The 17,933-nt window shown below is 36.2% G+C and overlaps 2 protein-coding genes across 2 annotated transcripts; both read right to left on the bottom strand.

The window, feature by feature from the left end:
* Window positions 1-2,356: 2,356 nt before the first annotated feature.
* On the bottom strand, window positions 2,357-4,778 carry LOC129249330 (P protein-like). Its single transcript, XM_054889086.1, has one exon. The coding sequence runs from the start codon at window positions 4,673-4,675 to the stop codon at window positions 2,357-2,359; it is 2,319 nt and encodes a 772-aa protein (XP_054745061.1). The 5' UTR covers window positions 4,676-4,778.
* Window positions 4,779-9,807: 5,029 nt separating this feature from the next.
* Window positions 9,808-12,171, bottom strand: LOC129249338 (P protein-like). Its single transcript, XM_054889100.1, has one exon. It carries the CDS (start codon window positions 12,118-12,120, stop codon window positions 9,850-9,852), a length of 2,271 nt encoding a protein of 756 aa, XP_054745075.1. The 5' UTR covers window positions 12,121-12,171; the 3' UTR covers window positions 9,808-9,849.
* Window positions 12,172-17,933: the final 5,762 nt, after the last annotated feature.

The raw sequence follows: 17,933 nt of genomic DNA, 5'->3' as shown, positions 1-17,933 counted from the left end.
ACGTCTCTGTGGGTAGTTGAAAAAGTAATATGATTCAATAATGAAATGTTGTGTTTAACAACTGATTTCGGATACAACAGGGCCCGGCACCCGAAGTGTAAATAAATGGAAAGGGCTCAAATTTAGTTTAGAAAATTACTTTTATTCAGTTCAAAGTAAAAAATGTGAGAAAATAACACAAAATTAAGAATCCATTTACTTTTGCTCGATATGACTATCCTTTGCCTCGACTATAGCTTGGCGTTGTCGTACGTGATCCACTTTTCATCGCCAGTCACCATCCACTTCAAAACTGGATCAAGTTTGTTCCGTTTTAGCAGATAATCGCAAGCATTGATTCGGTCCAAGAGATTTTTTTGCGTCAACACGTGTGGCACCCAAACATCCACCTTTTTTTGGAATCCAATCTTCTGCAAATGCCTCCAAATGGTTTTGTGGTCTACACCTAGTTCCTTGAGCGAATGTTCACATGTCTTTGGATAATTTCAACGATTTTATCAGTCTCTACGACGATTGACCTACTAGTACGGGATGCATCTTCGACATCTACTACACCAGAACGAAATCAATCGAACCAACGCTGTGCTGTGCGAATCGTTACAGTATCAGGCCCATAAACTTCACACATTTTTGCCGCCGCCTTCGTTGCATTTTTACCTTTAAGGTAGTAAAAACGTAAAATATGACGAATTTCTTGCTTCGTGGACTCCATCTTTGACGCGCTCGAACTTAAGACTGAAACGTACGATCACAACACTGTCAAAGAGACACTTGTAGTACAGATTATTGTCTTCAAAGCGCCGTTTAGTGTGACCCGATGCAATAAGTACAACGCGAGAGATGTTTAAATATCGCGCTCAATTGACAAAATACGACATTACTTTTTCCCCAACCCAATATTAACCAACATTACAACAACCATTTCAAATTAACTTGCCTCCCCACAAGCACTCCCTCTTATAGACTTCCCAACCTACCTTTAGTAGGCCCAAATACTTAGTTAGGCCCAGGGCTGAAGAGGTGGACCGCGAACTACCTGAGTGGTCGTCGCTCGTCGGTGATATTTCGACAAACGTCTAAACAGAGAAAAATAAAGCAGGGAGTACCGCAGGGTGGTGTCCTTTTACCCTTGCTTTTTAATTTCTATATTTCCAAACATACGCCGACGACTGCACGATAATGGCGTCGGGCAATGACATTGATGGCCTATACACCAAAGTAAACAACTACCTCCCCGCCTTTCTCGCTTCTTCGCTGCGAGAAACCTACAACTTTCTCCCACTAAATCCACGGCGACCCTTTTCACCACCTGGACAAAGGAGGTCAAGCTGCAACTTCAGGTACACGCCGATGATACCCCAATACCGACGGTAAATAGCCCCAGAATATTGGGAGTCACCTCTGACAGCTTGCTCTCCTTCTCAGCGCATACAACCGCTATTGCAACGAAAGTACAGAATCGCAACAAGGCCCTTAAGTCGCTTGCCGGTAGCACTTGGGGCAAAGGCAAAGACATGTTGCTGTCGACTTTCAAAGCAATAGGCCGACCGGTTCTTAACTATGCTGCGCCTGTCTGGTCGCCTGGAACCAGTGATACGCAGTGGACGAGGCTCCAGACCTGTCAAAATACTGCAATTAGGACCGCGACAGGATGTCTTCTGTTGTCCCTCATACAACACCTGCACGACGAGGCTCATATGCTATCTGAGAAGGAGCATAACAAACTGCTCAGCAAGCAGTTTTTGCTAGGGTGTCACCATAGGCCTCACCCATGCAGACATCTGCTTGAGCCTGAGTCACCTCCCAGGCACATCAGGAGGCACTTCCTAAGTTACGTGGACGAGATCCTAGACAAAACAGACAGACCACTCCAGGATCGGGCAGTGTACAGACAGGTCATAAACGACATTCAGCGGGAGACCCTTACCACCTTTTTAGGCTCCTGACCTCCGAATGCTGTTATCGGAGTCCAACCACCACCAATTGCAGACGAAGAACTCCAACTTCCCCGAGAGTCCCGCGTAACCTTGGCACAATTACGTTCTGGATATTGTAGCAGGTTAAACTCCTACTTATCCAGAATCGACCCCGACATACTAAACATATGTCCGGCATGTGAAGGCACCCCGCACTACACTAACCACCTTTTCACATGCCCCATCAAACCCACTCATCTAACATCCCTCTCCCTCTGGACCCAACCCGTCGAAACAGCTAGTTTCCTGGGCCTACCGTTAGATGGCTAGAGGAAGACGACCGGTGATTACACTACACTGACAGGGCAAAGGTACTGCTACAACAACAACAACAAACACTTAGTTAATTTACTCATTTATTTATTTTTTCTTTTGCTCATTTATTTATTACCCCATTTAAACACGACATGCATCAAAATCAAATACAGAGAGGCAACAAGAACATTAACGAGCATAGTTGAAAAACCGATTAGAAAATACGAACGAAATGTGAGTTTATATAAATGCCTGTTTGCCACGCCAGCCGTTACAATATTCGCAGAAGCGCCAATGATTGTGCCATTGCCACCGAAGGCGGCACCCAACACAAGCGCCCACACCAGCGGTTGCAATGGCAAAGTCAAGTTCGGATTCTGGCCCAGAGATATCACTATGCGCACCATCATTTGGGTGACGGGATTGTTGTTGAGAAAGCTTGACGCCAAGGCTGTTATCCAGAGTACAAGCATAAGCGCCACGAGTAGCTGATACCGCTCGGGCGTATTCGTAATCGCCTTCGTAACAATGCCCTCAAGCAAATGCTCAAAGCCCATCTTCGAAAGTACCTCGATTAGAACGAAAAATGAGGAAAGAAACATTAGTGTTGACCATTCAATGCGACACAGCAGTGCCTCAAAATCTTTAACCTCCGCCAGTATGAGTAATAGTAGAGCACCCAGCACGGCTGTCCAAGAGTAACTAACCATATTGAAGTAATCGTAGGTGCCTAGCAAGTAGATGCAGATTACAAAAACTAAGACTGTGCCACTTTTGATGAGCAAGACTTTGTCGATGGATGTATGATGAGCCTTCAACATTTTAAGTGCCTTTTCAAAATTGAATTTCGAATCGGCAACGGTTGGCTTAGGCTGAGCCTGAGGCTGAGGCTGAGGCTGTTCATCCTCTATATATTCGTCACGAAATGTTTCAACTACACGCAGCATTAGATCGCGTACCTTTTTATCGTCTTGCAGTACATTGCCCACACCACTCGATGCGCGTGACCAACGCTCTATGCCACGTTTGATGCGTTCTGCGCGTATAATCGAACTCTCTTTATATCCGATCAAATCGGTATGCCGGAAATAGTAACGCAACTGATAGTGTGTCTGCAATAATACCAAAAACGTGCACGGCGCCAAATGTAGGACGAAATTACTGAAGACAATGCCTTTACGCATCAAATACTGATTAGTTGTGATGATGATGTTTGGTGGACTGCCCAGCGGTGTGAATGCGGCACCGATATTAGCACAAATCAACAAATAGGTAAGCACATAAACTGGATTGTAGCCGGAGACCTCACACAGTTTAATAATGATCGGCGTGGCGAGTAGCATCGTAGTACTGTTGTTGAGAAAAGCCGACATAACGCTGATGCAGATGCACAGATAGAAGATGAGACGCCAAATTTGACCGCGAGATATTTGATATGCGTAGACGGCTGCAAAGTCGAATACCCCAGAATCGGATATTATGGCCACAATGAGCATTAGGCTGAACAGTAAACACAGCATAGGCATATCAATCCACAGCATTATCGTGTCGAAACTGGGCTTCGGTATGAGCGCCGATAAGATGGCCAAGGCGAATGTTGAGCAAATTAACGATGCAATCGTGGGGTTAGTTATTTCGAAAATATACAATACGTAGAGTAGTGCCAGCACAAGTACGGCGTAGAGTAGGCCTTGGCTTGCCGGCACAGGAAACCAATCGTAGTTGTATTTCAACGTTACAATCACATCGAGATCGGTGTATAAGCGCAACCATACTTGGGAATTTTCATCTTTGGAAATATTTTTCCACACATTCAGCAAGACATAACGCTCGTCTGGGCTAATCATCTCTATGGGTTTGCTCAAGTCGATATATTCACGCCACAAGTTTGCAATCTCCACTGCAATGATAGGCGTTCCCTCTTCATCGTAAAATGTGCGCATTGCCTGCAAGTAGACAAATCTCGCTTCACTTTCGCGCTTCGTATACCGCAAATCGCCATCAGACAGGAAGGGTCCTATAATTGACAGCGAAATTGTATTGGTTACATCGGCTATATCGGGCACAATTAGTTCTAGCGTTTCATTTGGCAAAATTGCGATCAGTTTTTGACTATTTGGCAAATCTCTGTAGATAAGAAATTGCAAGGTAAATAAAAACCACACGAGGAATAGTCCTATGGGTTTTGCCCATTCTCGTTTAACTTCGATAATATCATTAATTTGTAAATCGAGTTCATTTTGTTTCCTCTTCTTTCGTTTTTGGTTTATCTTCATGCCGTAATGGCGCAAAAGCTTCCTCTGGGCTCTGGTTAATTCTAGTTCCTCATCTAGCAGTTCATTTAATCCCTCTCGAGTTAGACCTCCATGTTTTCCGAGTTCCACTCTGGACTGAGAAGTGGATAATGTTGCACCTGATATTTGTGGTGTAAAACCTTGAGCCATATTCGTTCGTAGCTCGTTCTGTCGATGCCTTTACAAATTGTGAGTAATTGAACGAAAACTGATTTTACAGAGAAGGAAAAATTTTTTATTTGACAATTCTATAATAGATCAGTGACAGAAAAAGAAAAAGCAATTATGTTGTGATGGCAAAGAAAACTTCTCGACTCTTGAAGCGATAACAAAATGAAAAGCGGCTGAGTTATATGTACAAGGTGGCGCAAAATTAATCATCCACAGTTGTTTTTGCATAACCTTTTTATTAAATAAAAAAAAAACAACGACTTTGAGCGGTGGAAATCTTTATTTAGACTTTTATTTGAACCTTCACCCGCTCCATTGCTTGTCTTTTTGTATACTGCAGCTGTCTAGTGCACAACTCTCAAATATGATTCACTTGATTCACTTATGACGCCACTTCAATAAGTTATAAATCTTCCGATAGGGTGCTTAGTTTTGCGCCACCTTTCTCGTGCTAACTGGCGCTAGTTGTAAACACCAAGTGAAGCCAAGCCCTTCTCCACCTAATCCTTCAAATGCCAAGGATGCCTTCATCCTCCTCTGCTACCACCCGCTGGTACCGTATCGAATACCATCGAAGCGTTTGTATCCATTCGGACAACATGACCCAGCCACCGTAACCGCTGGATTTTTATTGGCTGCGCTACCTCAATGTCGTCGTAAAGCTCAAGCAGCTCTTTGTTCCATCGCTTGCAATATTCGCCGTTTCCAACGTGCAAAGGTCAAAAAATCTTGCGCAGAATCTTTCTCTCAAACACTCCAAGGAATACCTCGTCAGATGTTGCCACCGTTCAAGCTCCTACGCCATCCGTTAGAACGAGCATGATGAGAGCCTTGTAGGGTATTAGTTTTGTTCGTCGACAGTTTTTTTTTAAAGATGTTAAATTTTTGTGAATTTTGTATAGGTTGAGCTCAATGCGTTTCGCTGTTTTGCTTATGCTGTCTTATTAGAACTTGATTTGGACATTTGCTTGATTGGTCGGTTGTTTCAGGGTCGTAAGCATAAATCCAAGTCTCATCTCCCATAATGATGCATTTGAGCTTGTCCTGATAGTCTGAAAGCATTGTTTCACACACATCAACGCGAGGACTTTTTTCCAAGAAATTGAGAGTTTTCGGTACCAAACGAGATTTGACTTTTCGTAGGCCCAAATGGTCTTTCAAAATGGACAGATCCTTCTGATATTCCGATCATATCAGTAAAGTCTTTAACAGTCAACTGATGATTTTTGAGCACACACTCCTTCACTTTATTGACGTGTTGGTCATCTGTTGACATCGATGGTCGTCCGGAGCGCTCCAAGTCATCAACACGTTCTCGACCCTCTTTGAAGTCTTTGTACCACTTATAAACATTTTTCTGCGGCATGGTCGAATCACCAAATGCCTTCTGGCACTTCTCTGCTCAATCAAATCAGACATTGTAAAAATCGAAAAATGCACTCTTGGTTGTTTGGTAAACACAAGCGTAAATATATTACTGATAATGGCATTCACATGAAAGTTGACCCAGTGGTGCCAACTCATGAAAAAAATAACTAGAGCGAAATTTTAATCCCGCGAAGTTTGACAAATAAATTCACCTTACTTTTTGCCCACAGTAGTATTTCTGCTTTTAGTGGACAATAAGCCGCCAGTATTTCGGATTCAATGAGAAAATCTGCAGCTCTAGCCAGATTTTGTCGGCCCTTCTTGTTTTTCCCTTAATTTGTTTTTCCCTACGACCGAAAACTCAAGTGAGTGAGATGATTACTTATTCGGTCATCGAAAGTAAAGGCAAATTGCAATCGCCGACTATTCCGAAATGTATCTTTGGTGATGTCAACCACAAAAGTGTGTGCTAGGCTCTATTATTCCTGTACACATTTTCAGTTGTATTTTAGTGCTCAACAGACCCATTCTACTTCTAGACTTTCGCTTGGATGATCCTATCGAAGTTAGATAGTCTTAATGACAGGGAGCGAGGGAGCCCGAAACATTTACTATAGTAGGTACTTCGGAGGATATCCACCCGTCTACGCTAGTATCTACTTTGGTAGATGAGTTTTAGTTCAGATGGCTTGAACTCCTACTCAATTACTTGGAATTTCTTCAGCTTGCTTTTAGCAGAGAACTGCAATCCAAAGTTTTTCCTGAAACCTAGCGAAGGTAGGAGTTAATCTGACTGAGTCCTATAAGGAATTACAATATGATTAAACGAATAGTTTGTAACATTGATTTGCCTTCAGTGACTGAATGAAGAAACAACAAGTTTGACAGACTTTGCCAAAGTAACACATCCACCTTATCTTACGAACATCGACTATTCGATAAAGCAAAACCCTCTTGACAAATTAACGCTTCTGAGAGGGTTAATTTTATTAGTGGTAATGAATGGGTTATACGTACACGCATGCGCTTGTGGTGAGCGTCTTAATGTTGTTCCACAAATGGAGGGTCCTAAGGTTCCAAGCCGACTCCGAACGGGTTTGCCATTGTCTGCCGAGGGGCAACCGCTATTAGGAAAAACGATTTCTTAATTTTTGATCTTACACCGAGATTCGAACTGATATTCTCTCTCTGAATTCCGAATGGTATTCACGCACCAACCTATTTGGCTGCGCCGGCCGTACACTCAAGCACAACTACTTTCGGGTTTTTGTAATGGGTTAAACGCCTAGTTATAGAGAACTGATCTGGATATAGTCAACACATAGTTTTTCGGCATATCAATGCAACCTGCATGTCGTCAACCACCTCTTCACGTGACCGCTTAAACTTGCTCATCTAACACGCCTTTAACTTTGGCCCTTTCAGTCTAAGCTGCACTTTTACTGGGCGCCCGAGTAGATGAAGTTGTCAACGATGGCTGATGGTTTCATCATCCAACCATTTTTATAAGCTACGTATGATCCAGTAGATACTACGATAGTCCAAGATTTCATTCATCTTGAACATATTTTAACTCAGTTGTAATGACTTGTCCCTCGACCCCAGGATAGTTGGTGAGTAGTGGCGAATAAATAAATTTTTTTTCAATGCGAATATTCAACGGCAATCCTATTAGCTTTTAATTTAATCTTGCATAATCATACCTCAGATCGGTGGGGCTACCACTGTTCGATACTTGTGTATGCATACCAGTAATAAGGCACGTCCGCGGTAATATGGTACGCCGACTCGGTAGATTCATGTAGAAGTGCTTTCTTCACTAATAAAAAACAATGAAAAATAAATAATTTTATTTGATCATCTTTCTTAACATCCCAAACAACCAACAACAAAAATAATTTCTTTAAAATGTTGGCCATAACTGTGGTTGAGCTGGCGCATTCTGGGGCTCCAATTATCCGTGACTTTTTCGAGCAAATTTAGTGGTATTTTACCAATGACTCGATTAATGTTGGCCTCCAAGGCTTCAATTGTAGCCGGCTTATCTATGTAGAATTGGATTTCACACAGCCTCAAAGGAGAAAGTCTATCAGCCACATGGTTTTGGCGGATGAGGCATGAAATGAATTGTTCACCGAATGGTTGTGGCAGTCAAGGCCTGGTTTCACGAGCTTCGTGACAAATGACACCAACTTGTTGGAAGCAATTGTCATCGAGGGAATGGACTGTGCTTTTTATTACAAAAAGTCAAACTATACTGAACAAAAATTCCACGTCAATTGACCTCTAATTGAATCATCCGATAAAAATTAAAATATCTCTCCCACTCAACTCACTCCCTCTCTCGCTCATCCCCCAACGCAACACCACACTTAGCTGGGTTCTCGGCTACTCTGGAGTGGAGACAAATGAAAGAGTGGTTGTGTGAGGAAAAGCTGTGAGCTGGACCTTCAGCGAGTGGTAGAGGATATAAGCATTCCTTTAAACGAACTATGCACTGCGATTGACTTGAGCGTAATCGTGGAAACCAATGGTCTCTGACTACTAACTGCAGGGTCTCCAAAGCGCTCTGGTCAAAACTGAATCCTGAAAGGACAAAATGCCTACTTAGATTCAACAGATCAACTAGCAGCACGCTCAAGGGTGTAATTGCAGCGGGTCACCGCACTATTGGCATCGTAACGAGTAGAATGGGTATACTTCATAAGGAAGACTACCTCTGAAGGAGTTGTGGAGGTGAACAATAATTAGAAAATGAATCGGTACAAACCCTCCTCTGTAAATGTCCGCCATTTCACAGAAGCCGTGCTAAATATCTTGGCGTTATTTCTTTGACGACCTAGAAAATTTGAAAATGTCTCACTGAAGGGACTTGTGGAGTTACCTTCTTAACCCTTTCGTGATATTGTTGCCATATGGCAACAGTAAACTTTAAAAGGCCGTCAACACTCTCTTGTAAAAAATATCAACTTTTTTGTTACATATTTTCAAAAATTGAAGTTTAATGGTTAAACAGAAATAAAATAAATAATAACCGCCCATTATATATCGGTAATACAACATTTTTAAAGAAAGCCTTTTGGCATATAGCACTTCATTCTGAAATTTGAATTTTGCATTTTTAAATTTTTTAGGCATTTTGGGCAAATGTTTTCACCAATTTTTGAATAAAGGATATAGAAAAATGTTCAATCTGTCATTTGGCATATAAATATATATATATTTTTTCGCTCGCAGCTTTAAAAGCTGTGCTAATTTTTAAAACTAACCTTGTTGCCATATGGCAACAAATTTCTCGTAAGGTGTTAACTTGCATTAGATTGCAGAAGAAGTTTATTTGCGATTGAAACCAATACAAAACATTTGTTGCCATATGGCAACATTAAAACAAAAGCACTTAACAAAAAAAAAAATAAAAAAAAAATTTATTTGTATTGTTATTGGTCCTAAAATAAATACTCAGACAAAAATTTGGCTTTTTTGGATGGCGCAATAAAAAGATGTAGCGAAAGGGTTAAAAAGATCTAAGTGGTTAAATAAATTTGGATAGGGGAAGGAAAACAAATGCAGGTATCTCCATGGGCGTTAGAGCCACCGAGTGTCTCGAGTTAAACAAGCAACCTGACTAACCTAACCTCTCTCCCCCTAAACTCAAACACTATATCTCTGCTTATTTAAGCCACCCTGACACTAAACCAAATAAGAAAGTTTTAACAAACTATTTATTTATTTTCAGTCATAAAAATACCGTAAACATCAATCCGAACAACAAAAACCAAATTCGGTTAATCATACTTTGGCGGATCGTGCCATTGGAAAACCACATGACAAAGTATTAAATAAATCGAGGCCACAACGATATTCCCCAACATTATGGGAAAGCCCATAACAAAGAAGGCCATGAACGAAAATTTGTAGCCACGTTGAGTTGCAATGCCGGCGGTCACCACATTCGCCGAAGCGGCTATCAACGTACCATTGCCGCCGAAACAAGCACCTAAAGCTAGTGCCCATACCAGAGGATGTAGGGGAAGTTGCAGATTTTGGTCCTGTGACAACGTTATGACTATGGGCACCATCATAGCCGTAACCGGTATATTAACGAAAAAGGCCGAAGTGATGGCAGATACCCAAAGTATTAGCATAACCGCTACTAGCAAGCGATATTTTCCATCCACCAGCAATAGGACATCCTGCACATATTCGCCTATCAAACCAATTAGACCATTCTTGATCAGCACCTCCATGATGATGAATAGCGAAGCAAAAAATATCAAAGTCGACCATTCGACGCGTTGCAACAACGACGGAAAATCATCAATATTGATCAGCACGAAAGCAAGTAGCGCACCGACCAGTGCAGCCCAAGCAAGCGAGAGCTGATGTAAGCCATGAATGCCGTGCGAAAAGAATAGCAAAAGTGTAAAAACAAATGCGATGGATATTTTAACGAGCAGTGACATATCCTTTATGCCATACTCCGACTGCAGTTCCTCCAATAACGAATTATATGAGGCTGTCACTCTTTCTTTTCGTCGTTTGACTTTCATTAAAATCCGTTCAGATTGTCTGCTCAATTGGCTCTGCCTACGCAGACTACCCATGGAGGCCATTGAATTGAGACGTACGCTCTGACGCGCCAGGCGTTTCAAGCTATCGTCAATGCTTTCGTGTAATCGTAATTTCGTTTCATCCTTGAACATAAAACGCAGAACACAATAAGTTTGTATGATCACCAAAATGACGCAGGGTACGCAGTGTAACATGAAATTGCCGAAATGTACGCCATGCAGACGTATAAATTCATTGTTGGTTATAATAATGTTTGGCGGATCACCAATAGGCGTCGAAGCTGCACCTATATTGGAGTAGATTATCATAAAGGTCAACAAGTGCACTGGATCGAGTTGCAGCGCTTCGCAGAGTTTAATGACAACTGGCGCAATCAATAGCATCATGGTGACGTTGTCTAGGAAAGCCGAGAGTACGGCGGTGATTAAGCATAGGCTAGTCAAGAGCGGCCATATGCGACCCTTCGACAGTTTGTATGCGTAAACGGCGAAAAAATCGAAAATGCCCGAATCGGAAAGTAATGCAATCAGTATCATCATGGAGAATAGCATCAATAGCGTCTCGACATCTACCCAAGACATAATGGTCGATATGCTTATATAAATTTCACAGGTGGTCAGCAGTGATACGGCCAGTGTTGCACAGAACACGGACGCAAGCGTGCGTTCGATAACTTCCGTTATAATCATTGCATACATCAAAATCAAAACGAAAGCACCAGACAGCACACCATATTTGCGGTTGGCATAATACGCATCGACTCTCAATTTGATTGTCACTTGCTTGGTGGTTGTCATGGAGAGTTGCAGTTGCTGCTTTTCCTCAGAGCTCAGCTTTGTAGAGAGTGGGAATACGTGCAAATTTTTTACTGTGCGCTGCAGCTCCGGATCGCCAGGCAGCAGATAGACGTACCAATCATCCGATAGCTTTGCGTTGTTGTTGTCAACACTCACAATATTCATGGTGACCGTTTCCTTTTCCACCTCTTTATCTTCTGCATAAATGTTGGTCTCCTCGAATGGGCCGTGCATTACTATGCCAATTTCGTCGCCTATTTGGTCGTGTGGTATGTCGTAAGTACTCAGTTTGTCTGGTTCAAGGATGAACATACGTGACTCATCGGGGCGTATCTTATTCCTAGCCATCAACAAAATGACTACAGTCCAAAGTATGAGCAAGAAAGTGGTTGTAATGTTGCTGAGTAACGCTCTGACAGTTATATTAATGCCATCTTTCGACGCGAGCAGAAGCAAAATTCGTGTTTGGAATGGTGTGCTTGTGTCGAGATCATCCGGTATTCTTTTCTCATCGCGGACCTGTACACTGGTCAGACCAGTTTGGCGCCTAATAATTCGTTTTCTTTCGCGAGCGTTCTGGCGCCTCAAATTCGATGTGGCTGCAAAAGTTGAGGAATCATCGTTAGGCGTCGCGGGACCACTCGAACTGCTGCTGCTGGAAGATTGTGTATTAAATGTGACTGACATTTTATGAATTGAAAAGAAAAAAGTTTACAAAAATTGCCAGGCCTCTAATAATTTTACAAATGTTTTAGATACTGAAGTTTATAAATAACCTTTAACGCAAAGTGTACTGGCGTCAAAGCCTCGTTCAAGGCGAATTTAAAGTTGATAGCAGTCAAGGCAAATTGAATACAGTTACCTACATTATTTCAAGGTTCATTCTTTAAAGGTAGTGACACTAGACCAACAACAATTTTTGTATGTTTGATTGTCAAAACAAAGTATTGGCAAACCAGAAAACAAAGAATGAATTCATTCTGGGTTGACAGCAACATAGACCCGGCGAAAGAAAAAAAAACAACTCAGCTGATTTACCAACACCACTTTTAATAGTCTTGGTAAAATGCAATATATAACAAGACGTATTGAGCATAAACTGGCTATCACCTGTCAAATTTACTTTCACTCGGAATGTCAATACCTCTGAAAATACCTTGCATACACTAATCAATAAAACCAATAAAACACAAAAAATTTCCATTCCGAAATTACACTTTTTTCATATGCAGATTGAACTAAGTTATGATGTTAAAAAACTTTTTTTTTAATAGCAATTTCGTTTCTCCAAACATTTTTTTTTAATTTTTCTATAGTATACACATTAGGGTGGGTAAATTTTTATGGAAGGATATATCGAAACCATTCTTAACAGAATAGTATTCTACATTAAATTCTGTTAAAAAAACCCCTAGAGTGTATCTCAAGTAACTAAAGTCAATTTCAAGCCCACCGAATTTTAAAAGAAGCAGCTTTAAGAAACACGAAAATTCAGGGGGAATTGCGGCAATGAAGAATAATGCGAATATGAAGAAAATAGCCCTTATGTTTTAAATATGTTGTTATTTGTAAAAGAAAAATATTGCACATAAAAAGAATTTAATACTAGATATCGAAATAATCGAATAGTACCAGAAAATCCAAGTTCGTTTAAAAAAATGTTATTCATAATTCATAATTCATAACTCATAATTTATAAGTCACAATTCATAATTCATAATTCATAATTCATAATTCATAATTCATAATTGGTAATTCATAATTCATAATTCGTAATTCATAATTCATAATTCATAATTCATAATTCATAATTCATAATTCATAATTCATGATTCATAATTCATAATTCATAATTCATAATTCATAATTCATAATTCATAATTCATAATTCGTAATTAATAATTCATAATTCATAATTTATAATTCATAATTCATAATTCATAACTCATAATTCATAATTCATAATTCATAATTCATAACTCATAATTCTTAATTCATAATTCATAATTCATAATTCATAATTCATAATTCATAATCCGTAATTCATAATTCATAATTCATAATTCATAATTCATAATTCATAATTCATGATTCATAATTCATAATTCATAATTCATAATTCATAATTCATAATTCATAATTCATAATTCATAATTCATAATTCGTAATTAATAATTCATAATTCATAATTTATAATTCATAATTCATAATTCATAATTCATAATTCATAATTCATAATTCATAATTCATAATTCATAATTCATAATTCATAATTCATAATTCATAATTCATAATTCATAATTCATAATTCATAATTCATAATTCATAATTCATAATTCATAATTCATAATTCATAATTCATAATTCATAATTCATAATTCATAATTCATAATTCATAATTCATAATTCATAATTCATAATTCATAATTCATAATTCATAATTCATAATTCATAATTCATAATTCATAATTCATAATTCATAATTCATAATTCATAATTCATAATTCATAATTCATAATTCATAATTCATAATTCATAATTCATAATTCATAATTCATAATTCATAATTCATAATTCATAATTCATAATTCATAATTCATAATTCATAATTCATAATTCATAATTCATAATTCATAATTCATAATTCATAATTCATAATTCATAATTCATAATTCATAATTCATAATTCATAATTCATAATTCATAATTCATAATTCATAATTCATAATTCATAATTCATAATTCATAATTCATAATTCATAATCCATAATTCATAACTCATAATTCATAATTCATAATTCATAATTCATAATTCATAATTCATAATTCATAATTCATAATTCATAATTCATAATTCATAATTCATAATTCATAATTCATAATTCATAATTCATAATTCATAGTTCTTAATTCATAATTCGTAATTCATAATTCTTAATTCATAATTCAATTTTCATAATTCATAATTCATAATTCATAATTCATAATTCATAATTCAAAATTCAAAATTCATAATTCAAAATTCATAATTCATAATTCATAATTCATAATTCATAATTCATAATTCATAATTCATAATTCATAATTCATAATTCATAATTCATAATTCATAATTCATAATTCATAATTCATAATTCATAATTCATAATTCATAATTCATAATTACATTTTCATAATTCATAATTCATAATCCATAATTCATAATTCATAATTCATAATTCATAATTCATAATTCATAATTCATAATTCATAATTCATAATTCATAGTTCATAATTCATAATTCATAATTCATAATTCATAATTCATAATTCATAATTCATAATTCATAATTCATAATTCATAATTCATAATTCATAATTCATAATTCATAATTCATAATTCATAATTCATAATTCATAATTCATAATTCATAATTCATAATTCATAATTCATAATTCATAATTCATAATTCATAATTCATAATTCATAACTCATAATTCATAATTCATAATTCATAACTCATAATTCTTAATTCATAATTCATAATTCATAATTCATAATTCATAATTCATAATCCGTAATTCATAATTCATAATTCATAATTCATAATTCATAATTCATAATTCATGATTCATAATTCATAATTCATAATTCATAATTCATAATTCATAATTCATAATTCATAATTCATAATTCGTAATTAATAATTCATAATTCATAATTTATAATTCATAATTCATAATTCATAATTCATAATTCATAATTCATAATTCATAATTCATGATTCATAATTCATAATTCATAATTCATAATTCATAATTCATAATTCATAATTCATAATTCATAATTCATAATTCATAATTCATAATTCATAATTCGTAATTCATAATTCATAATTCATAATTCATAATTCATAATTCATAATTCGTAATTCATAATTCATAATTCATAATTCATAATTCATAATTCATAATTCATAATTCATAATTCATAATTCATAATTCATAATTCATAATTCATAATTCATAATTCATAATTCATAATTCATAATTCATAATTCATAATTCATAATTCATAATTCATAATTCATAATTCATAATTCATAATTCATAATTCATAATTCATAATTCATAATTCATAATTCATAATTAATAATTCATAATTCATAATTCATAATTCATAATTCATAATCCATAATTCATAATTCATAATTCATAAGTCATAATTCGTAATTCATAATTCGTAATTCGTAATTCATAATTCATAATTCATAATCCATAATCCATAATTCATAATTTATAATTCATAATTCATAATTCATAATTCATAATTCATAATTCATAATTCATAATTCATAATTCATAATTCATAATTCATAATTCATAATTCATAATTCATAATTCATAATTCATAATTCATAATTCATAATTCATAATTCATAATTCATAATTCATAATTCATAATTCATAATTCATAATTCATAATTCATAATTCATAATTCATAATTCATAATTCATTGAACCACCAGGAAGACCTCGGATTCGATATAATATTGGCTTCGAAGCTCAAAACATAATTTCGCTATAGAAATTTATTTAAACTGTTAGAAAATACCGAAATTGAAGAAGATGCGTTGACGTTTTATACAAATTGCAAAACTACTTCAAGCGCTAGGTATGTCACAGTACTTTACAGTCTCTCTTTTTAGTATGAGAAATGTATGCTAAACTTAGCTTGTACAACATAGAAAGTCTTAAAAATACGGTAGCAAGAGGTGCCATCACTGTACCGGAATACATCAGTCCAAACTAAATTAGTTAAAGCGCAATTAAGAGAAGAAAAATAAGCTGCTTTATGGTTGAAGTTCATACTGCGATCATCTGGCAATGTATCAAAGTTATAAAATTCTAACTCAAAACTCTAAAACGACTCAGGGGTAATACTAAATGTGGACGTCTTTATAGCTCAGCCTATCTCTTTTCCTACTGGATATTATTTTTACAACTCTCATGTCACAGTGAATAAACCATTACGTTTTAATGTAGGTTAAGGCATAAAAAGTGATACTTCAGCCTCTGGCATTTTATAAATGAATAGTGCCGAAACGATACATATAATATTATATATACACACACATACATATAAAAGTAGTAGGAGGGAAGCAATCTGGGAATTATTATGGGTAAAGATGCTAAGCACGTCGCGCAATTAAGTGCGAAATGGTAATGAGGTCAATAAGTCAGTGAGATTTTATGCACGCACACACTCACACATATATGCATTATATTATATGCTTTTATGCTCTCCTCTAAGTACGTGTACGAGTATGTGTGCGTATTCAAGCATAAAACCATGCATAAGCCTCAATAAGCAAATCCAGCGCTTTCATTATTATATTTACACATAAAGAGCTGAAGGCATGAGTGCCAAATCAGTTTATTAAAAAAGAGTAATGGTTATGTTTGTTGTGAGTGTGAGCGTGTGTGTGTGTGTGTGGAGAAGGATAAGTAATTATAATGAATCTGTTTTAGTTAATACGCATTCGGTTGAAGTAAATGGGGCGAAATAGTTAGGGCTTAGGCTCAATAATCTGATGTTGGTTTATAATGCAAACGCTAATGAGCGAGTTATTTTATGATTTTATGTATGTATAAAAGTGGAGTATATATGTGTGAATGGCGCTGTATGGCTGTAAATATTTTATGAAAACTGCTTGGAAATGCTAGAGAAGATAGTGCAATTAACTAGTCATTTATAAGCGCGAATGTATTATAGAATATTACAAATGCATGTACACTGTTGGAAAATATAGTCACAATTAATATAGACACCATTACGGATATCATAAAAAAATTCGCAAATAAACATAAAGAGAGACTTCAACAGCACATCAATGATGAAGCAGCCAAACTACTTGTAACTGATGACCTCACGAGAAGATTAAAAAGGACGAAACCGCATGATCTCTTTTCATAAAATTTTGTCTTTACTTGAGATGTTTTAATTTAATTAAATATATGTAAATTGCTTATTAGTTTTGTTAACTATATTAGATTGCAATAGTAATAAAATAACAAAAAAAAAAAAAACAAAAAACAACAATTATTTATATCATTTTTGAAATTTTTTTATATTTCTGAAAACTCCGAATATTGAAATTGTAAGGCATAGATTTCAAACAACTAAGGGGACAGATACCTGTAAAATTTCGAAAAAAAAGTTTTGTTCATAAAATGTTAATATAATCCTTTAAGAATATGTCAAAAAAATTTTAGAACGTGAATTTAAGTATTTCTTACATTATAGATCGTCAACCGTTAGGACTCTATTCTTTGCGTTCGAGCGTTGGGAGAGACATAGTTTCGTTCTATTCAAACTTTAGCCGCGTTTTTCTCAAAACCATATTTTTCGAATTGGCGTACACGATAGCTGGAAAAGTTATTGACCGATCTCCCTGAAATTTTGCACACATCTTTTTTATGATATTACTTTCTATTTGAATTTAAGTTTTCGAAAATTT

Source organism: Anastrepha obliqua, chromosome 5 (assembly GCF_027943255.1).
Source record: "Anastrepha obliqua isolate idAnaObli1 chromosome 5, idAnaObli1_1.0, whole genome shotgun sequence".
In the NCBI taxonomy this organism is placed as follows: Eukaryota; Metazoa; Arthropoda; class Insecta; order Diptera; family Tephritidae; genus Anastrepha; species Anastrepha obliqua.
Note: the sequence above shows the minus strand (reverse complement) of the source record. Positions and strands in the feature narration are given on the sequence as shown.

What these genes read in the sequence shown, in the direction of transcription:
- LOC129249330 (XM_054889086.1), bottom strand. Translation starts at nt 4,675, where the DNA reads ATGGCTCAAGGTTTTACACCACAAATATCAGGTGCAACATTATCCACT.
- LOC129249338 (XM_054889100.1), bottom strand. Translation starts at nt 12,120, where the DNA reads ATGTCAGTCACATTTAATACACAATCTTCCAGCAGCAGCAGTTCGAGT.